This window comes from Coregonus lavaretus (assembly GCF_964263955.1).
Source record: "Coregonus lavaretus genome assembly, chromosome: 27".
NCBI lineage: Eukaryota > Metazoa > Chordata > Actinopteri > Salmoniformes > Salmonidae > Coregonus > Coregonus lavaretus.
In genome coordinates this window covers 35,328,682-35,346,116 of record NC_140014.1, presented here as the reverse complement: position 1 = coordinate 35,346,116, position 17,435 = coordinate 35,328,682, and the positions used below count along the sequence as shown (strand labels likewise).

Below are 17,435 nucleotides of genomic sequence, written 5' to 3'. Positions count from 1 at the left end.
GGAAAGCAATAAAGGGGAATATATATATATATATATATATATATATATATATATATATATATATTTTTTTTTTTTTTAAAGGATGTGTATGTATGTATGTACAGTGGGGAGAACAAGTATTTGATACACTGCCGATTTTGCAGGTTTTCCTACTTACAAAGCATGTAGAGGTCTGTAATTTTTATCATAGGTACACCTCAACTGTGAGACACGGAATCTAAAACAAAAATCCAGAAAATCACATTGTATGATTTTTAAGTAATGAATTTGCATTTTATTTCATGACATAAGTATTTGATCACCTACCAACCAGTAAGAATTCCGGCTCTCACAGCTCACATCTGAAGGCCGGGGGATATTTAGGACGTCTACTGGGGATCGCTAAAATATCCTAATGATTATGATCACACTTCCTCAATTCAAATATTATGGTGACACTTTACCAAAGATGGTTTAGAAACTCAGGAACCAAGCTCGAGTTATCAGTGTAGCCATGTTATCACCTGGACTTGTTGAAATATCTTCACGCCTAGAAAAAAATATCCAGGCTTCCGTCATAACTGTCAATTTTTTGGAAAAAAAGAAAATTACGGGGCAGTTTGAAAAAAAAACTACTCCTGTTTGAATCGTCCGCTGAAATAAGACATTCTGAGGTAATAATTACATAACCAATGTTCTCTAGTAATACTAGTCCCGTGGGAATAGGGCTTAGCCTAATTGTCTAAGAAAATTGAGGAGAGGGCAAACCCCAACTTAATTAGTTCTATAATCAATAGCCTAACTGTTAAATGTGCCTGGCTTTATAAATCATCCATATATATCAACATAAATAAGACAGGTCTTGCTTCTGTTGCCTGTTCGAGTGTTTGTTTAATAGCCTACTGATTCCGTGACCATGAAGCCTCATGCAACAGCAATGTCGGATAAAGCAATTTCACAGATTCTGCTGTTTTTAATCTTTTCTATGCTGTAATAAAGGCTTCACAATTTGTTTTCGTTAGAACAGACTGGTATTACTTATTAATGTATTTAGTGTTGTTTACACTGTTCCAAACAGGCAGAAAAACGATATTGTAATCTAACAGCACCTGTTTGTCACACATAATATGCACACAGCTCTCGCTCCTATACCCTACTTTCTCTATATCTCCTTCTTATTGTTATTATTACAGTTATTATTATGATCATCATTATAATAATAATAAGTAATGTCGTTATCATTAGTAGGCTTTGTAGAGTAGTCTTGTATAACCACCATCAAGCTGTAGGCCTAAGAGCACATCCTGTTTAGTCTTAATACCGTAACTTACTTAGGCCTATAATTTAATATATAGGCTACTGTATCAATCAATCAATCAATCAATCAATCAATCATTCATTCATGCCCTCACACAGCATACGAAACATTCATGCTTTGGAATGCAATCAAGCATTTTAGTTTTGATATTATATAACAAAGGGAGCTTTGAATAATTAGCCTAAACAATAAATAAACCGCAATTCAGGACTGCGTGCAACTATTTTTAGTCTGCTGTAATAAAGGCTTTATATATTATTATTATTTTCGTTAGAACAGACTCCCTGGTACACTTATTTATTTAGTGTTGTTTACACTATTCCAAATGGTCAGAAAAAATAATAATATTGTAATCTAACAGCAACTGTTTGGCACACACTACTCACGCAGTGCTTGCTCCTATACCCTCCTTTTTCTTGATCTCAAGTAGTTTCCACAACTAAGTCAAATGTCTTCCACACATTTGACTTCCCCTTTCCCTCCTGAGCAACCAGTAAACATTCGCCCGTTTCTAGTTTATTTTTCACGTCCTCCGCATCCATTTTGCTGTCGTCATTACTGTGTTCGGAGTTTGTTATAACCAATTTATTGATGCGATTATGATAGGCTATAGGTCCTCTTGGTCGCATGCGATGCTTACATGTTTCACGTAAAGAGAGTAAGGGTTGAGGGAATAGGGAATGTTTTTCCTAAACAAATTAGGGATTTTCAATCAGAAACAAGTAAACGAAATAGCTGAAATGATGTTGCAGCTTCAGCACGGACAACGCAATAAACACTTCCTGTGCTGTGGTGCCTTTTCGCTGCAGTAGGGAGGAGAGCGAGACAACGTGCGCCAGTCACACAGGCACTCGCTGTAATTATAATTTTTTAAACAGTGTGACCATCGGGCACTTTCTTGAGTCATTTGTGTTTCTTATTGATTTAATCAAACAGTATGCTTAAAGCATCAGACAAGCTCAGTGCATATGTAGTTGGTTTTTATTAGGGCTGTCAAATGATTAAAATTTTTAATCAAATTAATCAGAATTTTCAGTGGATTAATCATGATTAATCACTATTTGCAATTACACCTGAATCCTAACCATTTTTTTTCTGAAATGCATACCAAAAGATAAATAACAGGACACAGATACATAATTTTCATATTATGTCTGTTTATTAACACAGCCAAATAATGGTGTTTTAAATCAAGCTGAAACATACTACACACCATAATATTTGTCTTTGGCTGTGGCTCTTGACGGTGGCTTATAGAATGAGTCTTGAGACGCCACTTGCAAAACATCAAGGAAACCTGAGTCTTCTACAATGCTAATGGGTCTACAATCCTTTGCAATCCATTTTGCTATTGTGTTGGTCAAATTATCTGAGGTTGATTTTGTTAATTGCCTGCAAACATTCAGCGTGGTCTGGCGCAAACCACTTGCTGAATCTGACGGCCCAGCAAACGCATGTTTGGCGTTGACATGGTACTTCAAGCTTGAACAGCTCCGGTGAAATTGAAACTCCTTCTTACAAATCTTGCAAATAACCTTGTACTTGTTAACTGTACCATCATCATTCTTTTTATATTTGAATCCGTCAATAGGCCCACTTTGCTCACCTTGCTCCATCTCGCCTCTAGCTCCCAACCACTTTCCTGACCTGAATAATTTGTCACACTGCGCATGCGTGAAATGCGTTAAAAAAATTGACGTAATTAACAGCAAACAACTAATTAACGTCGTTAACGCGCTATTTTTGACAGCCCTAGTTTTTATTCAAACACATAGGGTGCGTCTGATTTTATAATTGATTGGTCGAAAGAACAGGACAATTCAATTTTATTTTAGACGGGGACAGCCCTAGAACTATCCCTTTAAATCTAATTGCTACTTGATGTTTGGATGTTGGATAATAACACTCCAACATTACACACTGCCCCTAAATCTTACACGGTATTGGTCTTTATAGATATCCAAACCTGGACTTTGGATGGAAGAAGTCCATCGACAGTAAGTCATTCATCTGTCTGCGTGATGAGGAAGAGGAGGAGGAGGAAGAGGACAGCGGTGACGATAACTGTAAACAACAGGGCCAGACTGTAGCCACTGACCCTGGCCTTGCTGCTGCTGTTTCCCAGCAACCCTGTAGTGACTGTCATGTCTCCTCGCGGCCTGAGGGGGACGACGTCGGCCAACACCCCGAAGATGACAGACCAGAGGAGGAGCAGCCAGACTCCGCCTCCTGCACCAGCATCCTCACTAACGGCACTGCCCCATTTGCCAATGACAACAGTGACCACGCACACCTTCACAACGGACGTGACAACTGCCAATGCCTCCCGGCTGGTTCTGGCTTGCCACTGGAGACTGAAAAAGAAGTGTCAACAACAACACAAACCACTACCTCAGTTCTTCCTGTTCAGCCCTCTCTTAGCATCAAGAACCAGAATCTAACCCCAACACCACCCCGGACCCAGTCTCAGCCCCAGCCACGGACCCAGCCCCGGACCCAGCCTCAACCCCCTCAGCCCCGGACTCAGCCTCAACCTCCTCAGCCCCAGTCCCCTCAGCCCCAGCCTCAACCCCCTCAGCCCCAGCCACAGGCCCAGCCTCAGTCCCCTCAGCCCCAGCCTCAACCCCCTCAGCCCCAGCCACAGGCCCAGCCTCAGCCCCCTCAGCCCCCGCCTAAACCCCCTCAGCCCCAGCCAGGGACCCAGCCTCAACCCCCTCAGCCCCAGCCAGGGACCCAGCCTCAACCCCCTCAGCTCCAGCCAGGGACCCAGCCTCAACCCTCTCAGCCCCCGCTTCAACCCCCTCAGCCCCAGCCAGGGACCCAGCCTCAACCCCCTCAGACCCAACCAGGGACCCAGCTTCAACCCCCTCAGCTCCAGCCTAGCGATGAATGTAGACCAGGGAGGACCTCAGAGCTCCGTGAGGGCGACGGACACCACGTGAATCAAGCTACCTCAGACTGCTGCAGCCCAGCAACAGTGACGGTGCCCGCCGGCACCACTCCCATCACCACAGCACCTTTACCTGACCCCTCAGAGGCCCTAGAGACCCAGGAGATCACCACCAGTAGCTCTGTCGGGGGTGATACCATTGGCCCCTGCCCCAAGACCCTGGGGCCCAACCCTGGTCTCATCCTTCAGGTAGGGATGGGTTCAATAAGTTTTTCAGAGTTGGGTCGATTTAATTGAACTAATAAATATCAGATTTCCTATCAAAATATACTTAGATGTGCACATGGATGCTGCATACTAGACATATGCTTACATGTCTGTTGTGGGGGAGAAAAGCCACATATTTAGAATCAACACAGAATCATGTTTATTTAAACTTAAATCTCTGTCCAGCAATTCAAAATATCCCTTAAATGTGTTTTCAATGTTTGATTCCTACCTTCAAGCCCTCAACAAAAAATAGATTAAGTCAAACATGAAAAAAAGAGCAGCACTCACCTTAAGTTTTAATTGAATCTTTCTTTTAATTGTTCTGCAGGCCCTGACCCTGTCCAACGCCAGTGACGGCTTCAACCTGGAGCGTCTGGAGATGCTGGGAGACTCGTTCCTGAAGCACGCCATCACCACCTACCTGTTCTGTACCTACCCCGACGCACATGAGGGACGACTCTCCTACATGAGGAGCAAGAAGGTGAGCCTAAGGAAGGGGTGAGGGGGACGACTGAGTCTTCGCTTACGTCCCAAACGGCACCCTATTTACATTTTAGTCATTTAGCAGATGCTCTTATCCAGAGCGGCTTAGTTAGTGAATGCATACATTTTTCATAATGGCCCCCCCCGTGGGAAACGAACCCACAACCCTGGCGTTGCAAGCGCCATGCTCTACCAACTGAGCTACAGGAGGGCCAATTCCCTTTATAGTGCACTACTTTTGATCAGGGCCTACATAGGGTTTGGCTTGAATGTTTGTCAATGGAATGCGTTGTGTTTGCCTATTTTTTTGTATGAGCGTTTGTTTGTTATTCTTTGTTTTACTGTACGTTTTGTCACAAAGGCCTACATGTTTCACCTAATGTATTCTTAGAAAGTATACAGATGATGTATGTGAGGAATGGTGTGAATTTAATAGTTAATTTGTGTTTAACAGGTGAGCAACTGTAACCTGTATCGTCTGGGGAAGAAGAAAGGTCTTCCTAGCAGGATGGTGGTGTCCATCTTTGACCCGCCGGTCAACTGGCTGCCTCCTGGCTACGTGGTAAACCAGGACAAGAGCAGCGAAGACAAATGGGACGAGGATGAGGTACGTGATGCTGTGTGTGTGTTTGTGGGCGTGCGCGTTTGTGTGTGTGTGTGTGTGTGTTCATTTGCCTTGTGAAGTTTGTCTTGCATGAGCCTTCCTACCCCATTCATCACTCACTGGTCTTCTCCTGACTTGGCCACTAGAGGGCAGGCCTATACCTTACTGGTATACATCAACTGGTAGGCTTTCAACTTACTGGTATGCATCAACTGGTAGGCAGCATTTCCTCCATATGATACTGAAGGAGATTGTCAATAAATGGTATGTGGGTATGCTAGATAAACAGTACATGAATTACTATTTAATCTCTTGTTGTTGCAGCTTGCACATTCTTATACATTCTCCACATGACAGCTAAAGATGACTGTAGCTAAAGATGACTGTAGCTAAAGATGACTGTAGCTAAAGATGATTGTTTTCATGAATCAAATACCTCAAATGCAGCATGGGTTAGGCTAAGTATGACAACAACAACAGGGTAGGAAACGGTTCAGGGTGATGTGGGTTGTTGTGGGTATAGTTGGAGACTGGCCAGTTAGCCAGAGACTAGAGTCAGGGAGGTGTGTGTCTGAGGAAACTGAGGTCAACCGTTGTTGTGTTTTCAAGTCTACATTTGCTGTGTGTGTGTGGTGTGTAACAGAGAGTGAGTGGTGTGTAACAGAGAGTGAGTGGTGTGTAACAGAGAGTGAATGGTGTGTAACAGAGAGTGAGTGGTGTGTAACAGAGAGTGAGTGGTGTGTAACAGAGAGTGAGTGGTGTGTAACAGAGAGTGAGTGGTGTGTAATAGAGAGTGAGTGGTGTGTAACAGAGAGTGAGTGGTGTGTAACAGAGAGTGAGTGGTGTGTGCAGCTTCAGGGTCTGACTATTATTACAATGTTACATGTCAGATCCATTAGCATTTAATGAATATGCATCAGAGAACTTCCCACACGGTCAACTTTATGGGTTATTAATTATTATAAATGTACCATTCAGGACGAAGCTTGTCAGATATTGAATTACATTAGGTCTATGAGTCATTGAGTTGGAAAGGGCTGCCTCCCATCTCACATCCAAAGATCTAATGCTGCGGTGCGTTTAAAGATGGTGGATAATAAGACATTAACACAGTTCACATAGTAACCCATCCATTTTATCTTCTCTCTCTCTTTCTCTCTCTTTCTCTTGTCATCCTCTCGCTCTGTCGCTCTCTCTCAGGCCAAACAGGACCTCTTGGCCAACGGTAGTGCTGGAGAGGAGTTGTTTGTGGAGGAGCTAGGGGAGGAGGTTCTGGAGGAGGATGAAGATCTGATGTGGAAGGAGCCTAAAGACGAGGTCAACGTGGAGGACGACCTGGAGTACTACCATGTAGGGAGGAGTTCAAGACAATCACAAATGGCACCCTATTCCCTATATAGTGCACTACTTTTGTCCCGGGCGCATAGAGCTCTGGTCAAAAGTAGTGCACTACATAGGGAATAGGGTGCCATTTGGGATTGGTTGATGGTGATTAATTGAAGTTGACTCTTGTATTGTTAATGTTGATATTGATTGATGTTCTGCATTGAGGGAGCTAGCACATAAGCATTTGGCTGCACCTTTTTATACCTGCTGTAAACTATATGTGACTAAATAAGAATTGTTTTGAGTTAGTTTTTTAAAACAAATACTATATATAGTAAGAGGTATGAATGCCTGCATACCAGACACATTACTTATTTATTGCATGGAGAAAAGCTGTATCAAAAGACAATGTAGTTTATTTAAACTAATTTGTCTTTTCAGCTATGGAAAATGTCATTTAAATGTGTTATTTTCTAATCGATGAAGATGTCCTCGATCGACTAATTGATTAACTCATTCCTACTACCAGGAGCACATCAAGTTCATCGACAACATGCTCATTGGCTCCGGTGCCTTTGGCAAGAAGATTTCCCTTGGTACCTTCCCCCCTGCCCCTGCCCCCGCCCCCGCCCCCGCCACCCCTGGCCGAAGCCCCAGCCCCTCTGCCCGCTCCTCCTCCCCTGCAGCTGAGCCCAGCTACGGGGAGTGGAAACCCCCCAAGAAACCTGTCCCGGTCCCCACCCCCCACTACCCCTCAGAGCCTAGCGGTGGTGGCTCAGCAGATGAGTTTGACTACAGGTGAGTTGCCCCCAATACCATGTAAAGTCGTACCTGAGCACCTAGGGGGAAAAGCGCTATATTAATACAATCGATGATGTTTATTTGAACATCTTGGTACATATGCAGAATCATACATAAAATGCGATGTCTTGCAATATATAACACACAGGTAAAAATATATATTGTACCTAAATTTATGGACAGTGCATTAATGACTTGTACACAACCGATTGGCATACCACTTAATCAATAAGTAGACATGTCAAATGATTGTGAATGATTTCAGCTCGTGGGACGCCATGTGTTACCTGGACCCTAGTAAGGCGGGGGAGGAGGATGATTTCGTGGTGGGTTTCTGGAACCCGTCGGAGGAGAACTGCGGGGCGGAGCTGGGGAAACAGTCCATCTCCTATGACCTGCACACGGAGCAGTGCATCGCTGACAAGAGCATCGCTGACTGTGTGGAGGCCCTGCTGGGCTGCTATCTCACCAGCTGTGGGGAGAGGGCTGCTCAGATGTTCCTCTGCTCACTGGGACTCAAGGTATGGCCTCAGATACACCACATCTCTCTATCGTCTACCTCTGCTGTTACTGTTGTGTTAATGTAGACTGATCTATTAAACTAACTCTACTGTTGTGTTAATATAGACTCTAATCTATTAAACTAACTCTACTGTTGTGTTAATGTAGACTGATCTATTAAACTAACTCTACTGTTGTGTTAATGTAGACTCTAATCTATTAAACTAACTCTACTGTTGTGTTAATGTAGACGGATCTATTAAACTAACTCTACTGTTGTGTTAATGTAGACTGATCTATTAAACTAACTCTACTGTTGTGTTAATGTAGACGGATCTATTAAACTAACTCTACTGTTGTGTTAATGTAGACTGATCTATTAAACTAACTCTACTGTTGTGTTAATGTAGACTCTAATCTATTAAACTAACTCTACTGTTGTGTTAATGTAGACTCTAATCTATTAAACTAACTCTACTGTTGTGTTAATGTAGACTCTAATCTAATAAACTAACTCTACTGTTGTGTTAATGTAGACTCTAATCTATTAAACTAACTCTACTGTTGTGTCAATGTAGACTCTAATCTATTAAACTAACTCTACTGTTGTGTTAATGTAGACTCTGATCTATTAAACTAACTCTACTGTTGTGTTAATGTAGGCTGATCTATTAAACTAACTCTGCTGTTGTGTTAATGTAGACTCTAATCTATTAAACTAACTCTACTGTTGTGTTAATGTAGACTGATCTATTAAACTAACTCTACTGTTGTGTTAATGTAGACTCTAATCTATTAAACTAACTCTGCTGTTGTGTTAATGTAGACTGATCTTTAAAACTAACTCTGCTGTTGTGTTAATGTAGACTCTAATCTATTAAACTAACTCTACTGTTGTGTTAATGTAGACTCTAATCTATTAAACTAACTCTACTGTTGTGTTAATGTAGACTCTAATCTATTAAACTAACTCTGCTGTTGTGTTAATGTAGACTGATCTATTAAACTAACTCTACTGTTGTGTTAATGTAGACTCTAATCTATTAAACTAACTCTACTGTTGTGTTAATGTAGACTGATCTATTAAACTAACTCTACTGTTGTGTTAATGTAGACTGATCTATTAAACTAACTACTGTTGTGTTAATGTAGACTGATCTATTAAACTAACTCTACTGTTGTGGTAATGTAGACTGATCTATTAAACTAACTCTACTGTTGTGTTAATGTAGACTGATCTATTAAACTAACTCTACTGTTGTGTTAATGTAGACTGATCTATTAAACTAACTCTACTGTTGTGTTAATGTAGACTGATCTATTAAACTAACTCTACTGTTGTGTTAATGTAGACTCTAATCTATTAAACTAACTCTACTGTTGTGTTAATGTAGACTGATCTATTAAACTAACTCTACTGTTGTGTTAATGTAGACTGATCTATTAAACTAACTCTACTGTTGTGTTAATGTAGACTGATCTATTAAACTAACTCTACTGTTGTGTTAATGTAGACTCTAATCTATTAAACTAACTCTACTGTTGTGTTAATGTAGACTGATCTATTAAACTAACTCTACTGTTGTGTTAATGTAGACTCTAATCTATTAAACTAACTTTGCTGTTGTGTTAATGTAGACTGATCTATTAAACTAACTCTACTGTTGTGTTAATGTAGACTCTAATCTATTAAACTAACTCTGCTGTTGTGTTAATGTAGACTGATCTATTAAACTAACTCTACTATTGTGTTAATGTAGACTGATCTATTAAACTAACTCTACTGTTGTGTTAATGTAGACTCTAATCTATTAAACTAACTCTACTGTTGTGTTAATGTAGACTCTAATCTAATAAACTAACTCTGCTGTTGTGTTAATGTAGACTCTAATCTATTAAACTAACTCTACTGTTGTGTTAATGTAGACTCTAATCTATTAAACTAACTCTGCTGTTGTGTTAATGTAGACTGATCTATTAAACTAACTCTACTGTTGTGTTAATGTAGACTCTAATCTATTAAACTAACTCTACTGTTGTGTTAATGTAGACTGATCTATTAAACTAACTCTACTTTTGTGTTAATGTAGACTCTAATCTATTAAACTAACTATTGTTGTGTTAATGTAGACTCTAATCTATTAAACTAACTCTATTGTTGTGTTAATGTAGACTCTAATCTATTAAACTAACTCTACTGTTGTGTTAATGTAGACTGATCTATTAAACTAACTCTACTGTTGTGTTAATGTAGACTGATCTATTAAACTAACTCTACTGTTGTGTTAATGTAGACTGATCTATTAAACTAACTCTACTGTTGTGTTAATGTAGACTCTAATCTATTAAACTAACTCTACTGTTGTGTTAATGTAGACTGATCTATTAAACTAACTCTACTGTTGTGTTAATGTAGACTCTAATCTATTAAACTAACTCTACTGTTGTGTTAATGTAGACTAATCTATTAAACTAACTCTACTGTTGTGTTAATGTAGACTGATCTATTAAACTAACTCTGCTGTTGTGTTAATGTAGACTCTAATCTATTAAACTAACTCTACTGTTGTGTTAATGTAGACTCTAATCTATTAAACTAACTCTACTGTTGTGTTAATGTAGACTGATCTATTAAACTAACTCTGCTGTTGTGTTAATGTAGACTCTAATCTATTAAACTAACTCTACTGTTGTGTTAATGTAGACTCTAATCTAATAAACTAACTCTACTGTTGTGTTAATGTAGACTCTAATCTATTAAACTAACTCTACTGTTGTGTTAATGTAGACTCTAATCTAATAAACTAACTCTACTGTTGTGTTAATGTAGACTGATCTATTAAACTAACTCTACTGTTGTGTTAATGTAGACTGATCTATTAAACTAACTCTACTGTTGTGTTAATGTAGACTGATCTATTAAACTAACTCTGCTGTTGTGTTAATGTAGACTCTAATCTATTAAACTAACTCTACTGTTGTGTTAATGTAGACTCTAATCTAATAAACTAACTCTACTGTTGTGTTAATGTAGACTCTAATCTATTAAACTAACTCTACTGTTGTGTTAATGTAGACTCTAATCTAATAAACTAACTCTACTGTTGTGTTAATGTAGACTGATCTATTAAACTAACTCTACTGTTGTGTTAATGTAGACTGATCTATTAAACTAACTCTACTGTTGTGTTAATGTAGACTGATCTATTAAACTAACTCTACTGTTGTGTTAATGTAGACTCTAATCTATTAAACTAACTCTGCTGTTGTGTTAATGTAGACTGATCTATTCAACTAACTCTACTGTTGTGTTAATGTAGACTCTAATCTATTAAACTAACTCTGCTTTTGTGTTAATGTAGACTCTGATCTATTAAACTAACTCTACTGTTGTGTTAATGTAGACTCTAATCTATTAAACTAACTCTGCTGTTGTGTTAATGTAGACTCTGATCTATTAAACTAACTCTACTGTTGTGTTAATGTAGACTGATCTATTAAACTAACTCTACTGTTGTGTTAATGTAGACTCTAATCTAATAAACTAACTCTGCTGTTGTGTTAATGTAGACTCTAATCTATTAGACTAACTCTACTGTTGTGTTAATGTAGACTGATCTATTAAACTAACTCTATTGTTGTGTTAATGTAGACTCTAATCTATTAAACTAACTCTACTGTTGTGTTAATGTAGACTGATCTATTAAACTAACTCTACTGTTGTGTTAATGTAGACTGATCTATTAAACTAACTCTACTGTTGTGTTAATGTAGACTGATCTATTAAACTAACTCTACTGTTGTGTTAATGTAGACTCTAATCTATTAAACTAACTCTACTGTTGTGTTAATGTAGACTGATCTATTAAACTAACTCTACTGTTGTGTTAATGTAGACTCTAATCTATTAAACTAACTCTACTGTTGTGTTAATGTAGACTAATCTATTAAACTAACTCTACTGTTGTGTTAATGTAGACTGATCTATTAAACTAACTCTGCTGTTGTGTTAATGTAGACTCTAATCTATTAAACTAACTCTACTGTTGTGTTAATGTAGACTCTAATCTATTAAACTAACTCTACTGTTGTGTTAATGTAGACTGATCTATTAAACTAACTCTGCTGTTGTGTTAATGTAGACTCTAATCTATTAAACTAACTCTACTGTTGTGTTAATGTAGACTCTAATCTAATAAACTAACTCTACTGTTGTGTTAATGTAGACTCTAATCTATTAAACTAACTCTACTGTTGTGTTAATGTAGACTCTAATCTAATAAACTAACTCTACTGTTGTGTTAATGTAGACTGATCTATTAAACTAACTCTACTGTTGTGTTAATGTAGACTGATCTATTAAACTAACTCTACTGTTGTGTTAATGTAGACTGATCTATTAAACTAACTCTGCTGTTGTGTTAATGTAGACTCTAATCTATTAAACTAACTCTACTGTTGTGTTAATGTAGACTCTAATCTAATAAACTAACTCTACTGTTGTGTTAATGTAGACTCTAATCTATTAAACTAACTCTACTGTTGTGTTAATGTAGACTCTAATCTAATAAACTAACTCTACTGTTGTGTTAATGTAGACTGATCTATTAAACTAACTCTACTGTTGTGTTAATGTAGACTGATCTATTAAACTAACTCTACTGTTGTGTTAATGTAGACTGATCTATTAAACTAACTCTACTGTTGTGTTAATGTAGACTCTAATCTATTAAACTAACTCTGCTGTTGTGTTAATGTAGACTGATCTATTCAACTAACTCTACTGTTGTGTTAATGTAGACTCTAATCTATTAAACTAACTCTGCTTTTGTGTTAATGTAGACTCTGATCTATTAAACTAACTCTACTGTTGTGTTAATGTAGACTCTAATCTATTAAACTAACTCTGCTGTTGTGTTAATGTAGACTCTGATCTATTAAACTAACTCTACTGTTGTGTTAATGTAGACTGATCTATTAAACTAACTCTACTGTTGTGTTAATGTAGACTCTAATCTAATAAACTAACTCTGCTGTTGTGTTAATGTAGACTCTAATCTATTAGACTAACTCTACTGTTGTGTTAATGTAGACTGATCTATTAAACTAACTCTACTGTTGTGTTAATGTAGACTCTAATCTATTAAACTAACTCTACTGTTGTGTTAATGTAGACTCTAATCTATTAAACTAACTCTACTGTTGTGTTAATGTAGACTCTAATCTAATAAACTAACTCTGCTGTTGTGTTAATGTAGACTGATCTATTAAACTAACTCTATTGTTGTGTTAATGTAGACTCTAATCTATTAGACTAGTCATAATGTTCCTCAAGGTGATTGATGCCTGTGATACTGTTTTGACTGGTCATGTTGTGTGTCATCACGCTGATGATGATTATTAGCAGACGCTTTTATCCAAAGCAACTATGTGACCTATGAAGCATAACTAAGTAATACAATCTACCATGAAACAGGTGTTACCGGTGGAGAGGAGGAGGCTGAAGGAGAAGGGCGGGGTCACAGAGGTCGCCAACCTTGACCTCCAGTATGGCTGGCTGAAGATCCCACCCCGCTGTATCTTCGACCACCCGGACGCCGAGCGCACCCTCAACCACCTCATCTCCGGCTTTGAGAACTTTGAGAGGAAGATCTGCTACACCTTCCAGAACAAGGCCTACCTGCTGCAGGCCTTCACTCACGCCTCCTACCATTACAACACCATTACAGGTAAGCATGAGTTTCCTACGGAATCTAATTCAAAATAGATTCATCCTAATGAAGGAACACATAAGATTGCATTGTTTCTAAAAACTGAGTAAAAACTTGATTCCAGCCTCTAATATAATTTTGTTACATTGTAAAATGATTGACACTTCCTCTCCCTCATACTTCCTCTCCATCCCCCCTCCCTCCCTCATTTTCTCTCTTTCCCAGATTGTTACCAGAGACTTGAGTTTCTTGGCGATGCAATTTTAGACTACCTCATAACGAAGCACCTTTATGAAGACCCGCGCCAACACTCTCCCGGCGTGCTCACAGACCTGCGCTCGGCGTTGGTCAACAACACCATCTTCGCCTCCCTGGCCGTCCAGTACGACTTCCACAAGTACTTCAAGGCTGTGTCGCCCGAGCTGTTTCACGTCATCGACGACTTTGTGCAATTCCAGCTGGAGAAGAACGAGATGCAAGGCATGGACTCTGAGGTGGGTTTAGGGTTAGGTGGTCCCATCCCCGGGATTGTGAAGTTTGATTGCATCTCAAATGGCTCCCTGTAGAAGGTGCACTATATAAGGAACAGGGTGCCATTTGGGACGCATCCTTGGTGAAGAAGTGTGTTTGTTGTAGTAGTGTATTTACTGGTGCTTTATGGATGTGGAACAAAAGTTATGTGTGTTTTCGGGTGTTTGTTTGTCGTAGTGGGTGTACATCTGTTGTACTTCTCTTGTTCTGCTGTTCCCAATTTTCCCAGCATACCCCAGTGTATATGTCCACCAAGAAATCTTTGCAGAGACATAATGATAGCTTTTGGCCTTGTTGATAATTACTAACATTTTAAATATGTTTTGTGGGACATAATCATGTTTTTTCTGCCCTTAACAAAAAAGTCCCAAAACACAGGCTGTCAGTTCATATGAATCTGTTTTAGATTTAGATTTGTGAGTTTTCAGTATAAAAAAGAAAGAAAAGAAAGACAGTTGGATTTAAAAAAAGAATGAAATGCCTATCTTGGCAGTGAATCAGATCTCGTTTGAGCAGAGCTGGTTTTATGCCCAAGGGACAACTTTGGATACAGTAAAGAGGAAATATTTCCCTTAATAGCACAACTGGACGGCGGGGTCTCTGGGTCTCCAGAGTGTGTGAGGGTACAGCTGACTTTGTATTTGGTATTAAACTTAATACAGTAATAACTTTAATCAAAAATGTGATTTTCCTGTGTTTTATATACATTTCCACACAGAGTTTGGAATAATACTGTGAAATGGAAAATTATGATAATGCCCTTTTAGTGTAAGAGCTGTTTGAAAATACCATCTGAAATTTCAGCCTGTTTTGGTGAGATGGAGTTTTGGTCTGCCTGGTGACATCAGGTGGTAAATTAGTTAATAGACCAATAAGAAAGACTTCCAAACCTCTCTGCCAACAACAGCTAATTTTCAGTTTCCCACTTTACTCAGACCACTCCCAGACAGCCCTAGCAAAATTATTTCTTGAGAAATTGCTCTTCGCTAAGAAGCTAAGTTTTGAAGTTTTAAAACAATCACAGTAAGGTACTTCATTGTTACCCTGAAATGATTTAATATTGAGGTAAAAACTGTTTCATTGGAGCTTTTTAATACAGTTTAATACTTGTATTACTTGAATTCAACACTTGTCTTGAGCTATTAAAGCTTGCAGACTAAATGTGTACGGTAATATGTCGATGTAGGACTATACAGAAAATGAGGAGTGTAATGGATATTTCTTTCCTCAGATATTCACTTTCCAAAGGAAAATGCTAAATTCACTCTAAAGCTAACATTTACTTTTTTCTTAGCACATTTGTTAGTAGATTTGAATATCATATCAAATGGGTGACAATGTTCAGTCCGAGTTATTAGAAAGCTGCCATACTAGAGCAAAACATTAAATCCACTCGAGATAACATTTTCCCCCACCTTAACAACATATTTTTTTGCGTCATCTGTTATTCCCCCTTTCTTTCAGCTGCGGCGCTCAGAGGAAGACGAGGCGAAAGAGGAGGACATTGAGGTCCCCAAGGCAATGGGAGACATATTTGAGTCACTAGCCGGAGCAATTTACATGGATAGCAGGATGTCACTGGAGACAGTGTGGCAAGTGTATTATCCAATGATGAGGCCACTTATAGGTAAGAGGAGAGAAACGGAGAGAAACTTCTCCCACGTTTTAATTTCCTATTTTCTGATTGTTTGGCAGTTCATGCAGGAGGCTTTTAGTTCGAATGATTTACTAAATATTAATGTTCTCATATTTGTTTCTCCAAGTGATGCATCATATTGAGGAGTTAAAAAGATGAGGGTTTGTGTTATAACGTTTTTATTTTCCCTCGCAGAGAAATTCTCGGCTAATGTCCCTCGCTCTCCAGTGCGGGAGCTGTTGGAGATGGAGCCTGAGACAGCCAAATTCAGGTAGGAAGATTTCTGTGTGTGTGTATACAGTGCATTCGGAATTCAGACCCCTTAACTTTGTCCACATTTTGTTACGTTACAGCCTTATTCTAAAATTGATTAAATTGTTTATTTTCCTCATCAATCTACACACAATACCCCATAATGACAATGCAAAAACAGGTTTTAGAATTTTTTGTACATTTATCATAAAACAAACAACCTGATATCACATTTACATGAGTATTCAGACCCTTTACTCAGTACTTTGTTGAAGCACCTTTGGCAGAGAATACAGCCTTGAGTCTTCTTGGGTGTGACGCTACAAGCTTGGCACACCTGTATTTGGGGAGTTTCTCTGCAGATCCTCTCAAGCTCTGTCAGGTTGGATGGGGAGCGTCACAGCTATTTTCAGGTCTCTCCAGAGATGTTCGATCTGGTTCAAGTCCGGGTTCTGGCTGGGCCACTCAAGGACATTCAGAGACTTATCCTGAAGCGACTCCTGCGTTGTCTTGGCAATGTGCTTAGGGTTGTTGTCCTGTTGGAACGTGAACCTTCGCCCCAGTCTGAGGTCCTGAGCGCTCTAGAGCAGGTTTTCATCAAGGATCTCTCTGTACATTGCTCCGTTCATCTTTCCCTCGATCCTGACTAGTCTCCCAGTCCCTACCACTGAAAAACATCCCCACAGCATGATGCTGCCACCACCATACTTCACCGTAGGGATGGTGCCAGGTTTCTTCCAGACGTGACGCTTGGCATTCAGGCCAAAGAGTTCAATCTTGATTTAATCAGACCAGAGAATCTTGTTTCTCATGGTCTGAGAGTCTTTTAGGTGCCTTTTGGCAAACTCCAAGCGGGCTGTCATGTGCCTTTTACTGAGGAGTGGCTTCCATCTGGCCACTCTACCATAAATGTCTGATTTGGTGGAGTGCTCATCTCCACAGAGGAACTTTGGAGCTCTGTCAGAGTGGCCATCGGGTTCTTGGTCACCTCCCTGACGAAGGCCCTTCTCCCCTGATTTCTCAGTTTGGCCGGGCGGTCAGCTCTAGGAAAAGTATTGGTTGTTCCAAACTTCTTCCATTTAAGAATGATGGAGGCCACTGTGTTCTTGGGGACCTTAAATGCTGCCGAAATG

At 39.3% G+C, this 17,435-nt stretch overlaps 1 protein-coding gene across 1 annotated transcript in view; it reads left to right on the top strand.

The window, feature by feature from the left end:
- Positions 1 to 17,435, top strand: part of LOC311103143 (endoribonuclease Dicer-like) — a 51,264-nt gene that overhangs the window by 30,914 nt on the left and 2,915 nt on the right. Inside the window, exons 25-34 of the mRNA XM_084144690.1 lie at positions 3,254 to 4,436; positions 4,786 to 4,938; positions 5,395 to 5,547; positions 6,745 to 6,894; positions 7,400 to 7,668; positions 7,937 to 8,192; positions 13,649 to 13,901; positions 14,109 to 14,377; positions 15,879 to 16,041; positions 16,246 to 16,321. Of these exons, the coding sequence (XP_084000816.1) occupies positions 3,254 to 4,436; positions 4,786 to 4,938; positions 5,395 to 5,547; positions 6,745 to 6,894; positions 7,400 to 7,668; positions 7,937 to 8,192; positions 13,649 to 13,901; positions 14,109 to 14,377; positions 15,879 to 16,041; positions 16,246 to 16,321 (2,925 nt within the window). The remainder of the gene's footprint in view (positions 1 to 3,253; positions 4,437 to 4,785; positions 4,939 to 5,394; positions 5,548 to 6,744; positions 6,895 to 7,399; positions 7,669 to 7,936; positions 8,193 to 13,648; positions 13,902 to 14,108; positions 14,378 to 15,878; positions 16,042 to 16,245; positions 16,322 to 17,435) is intronic.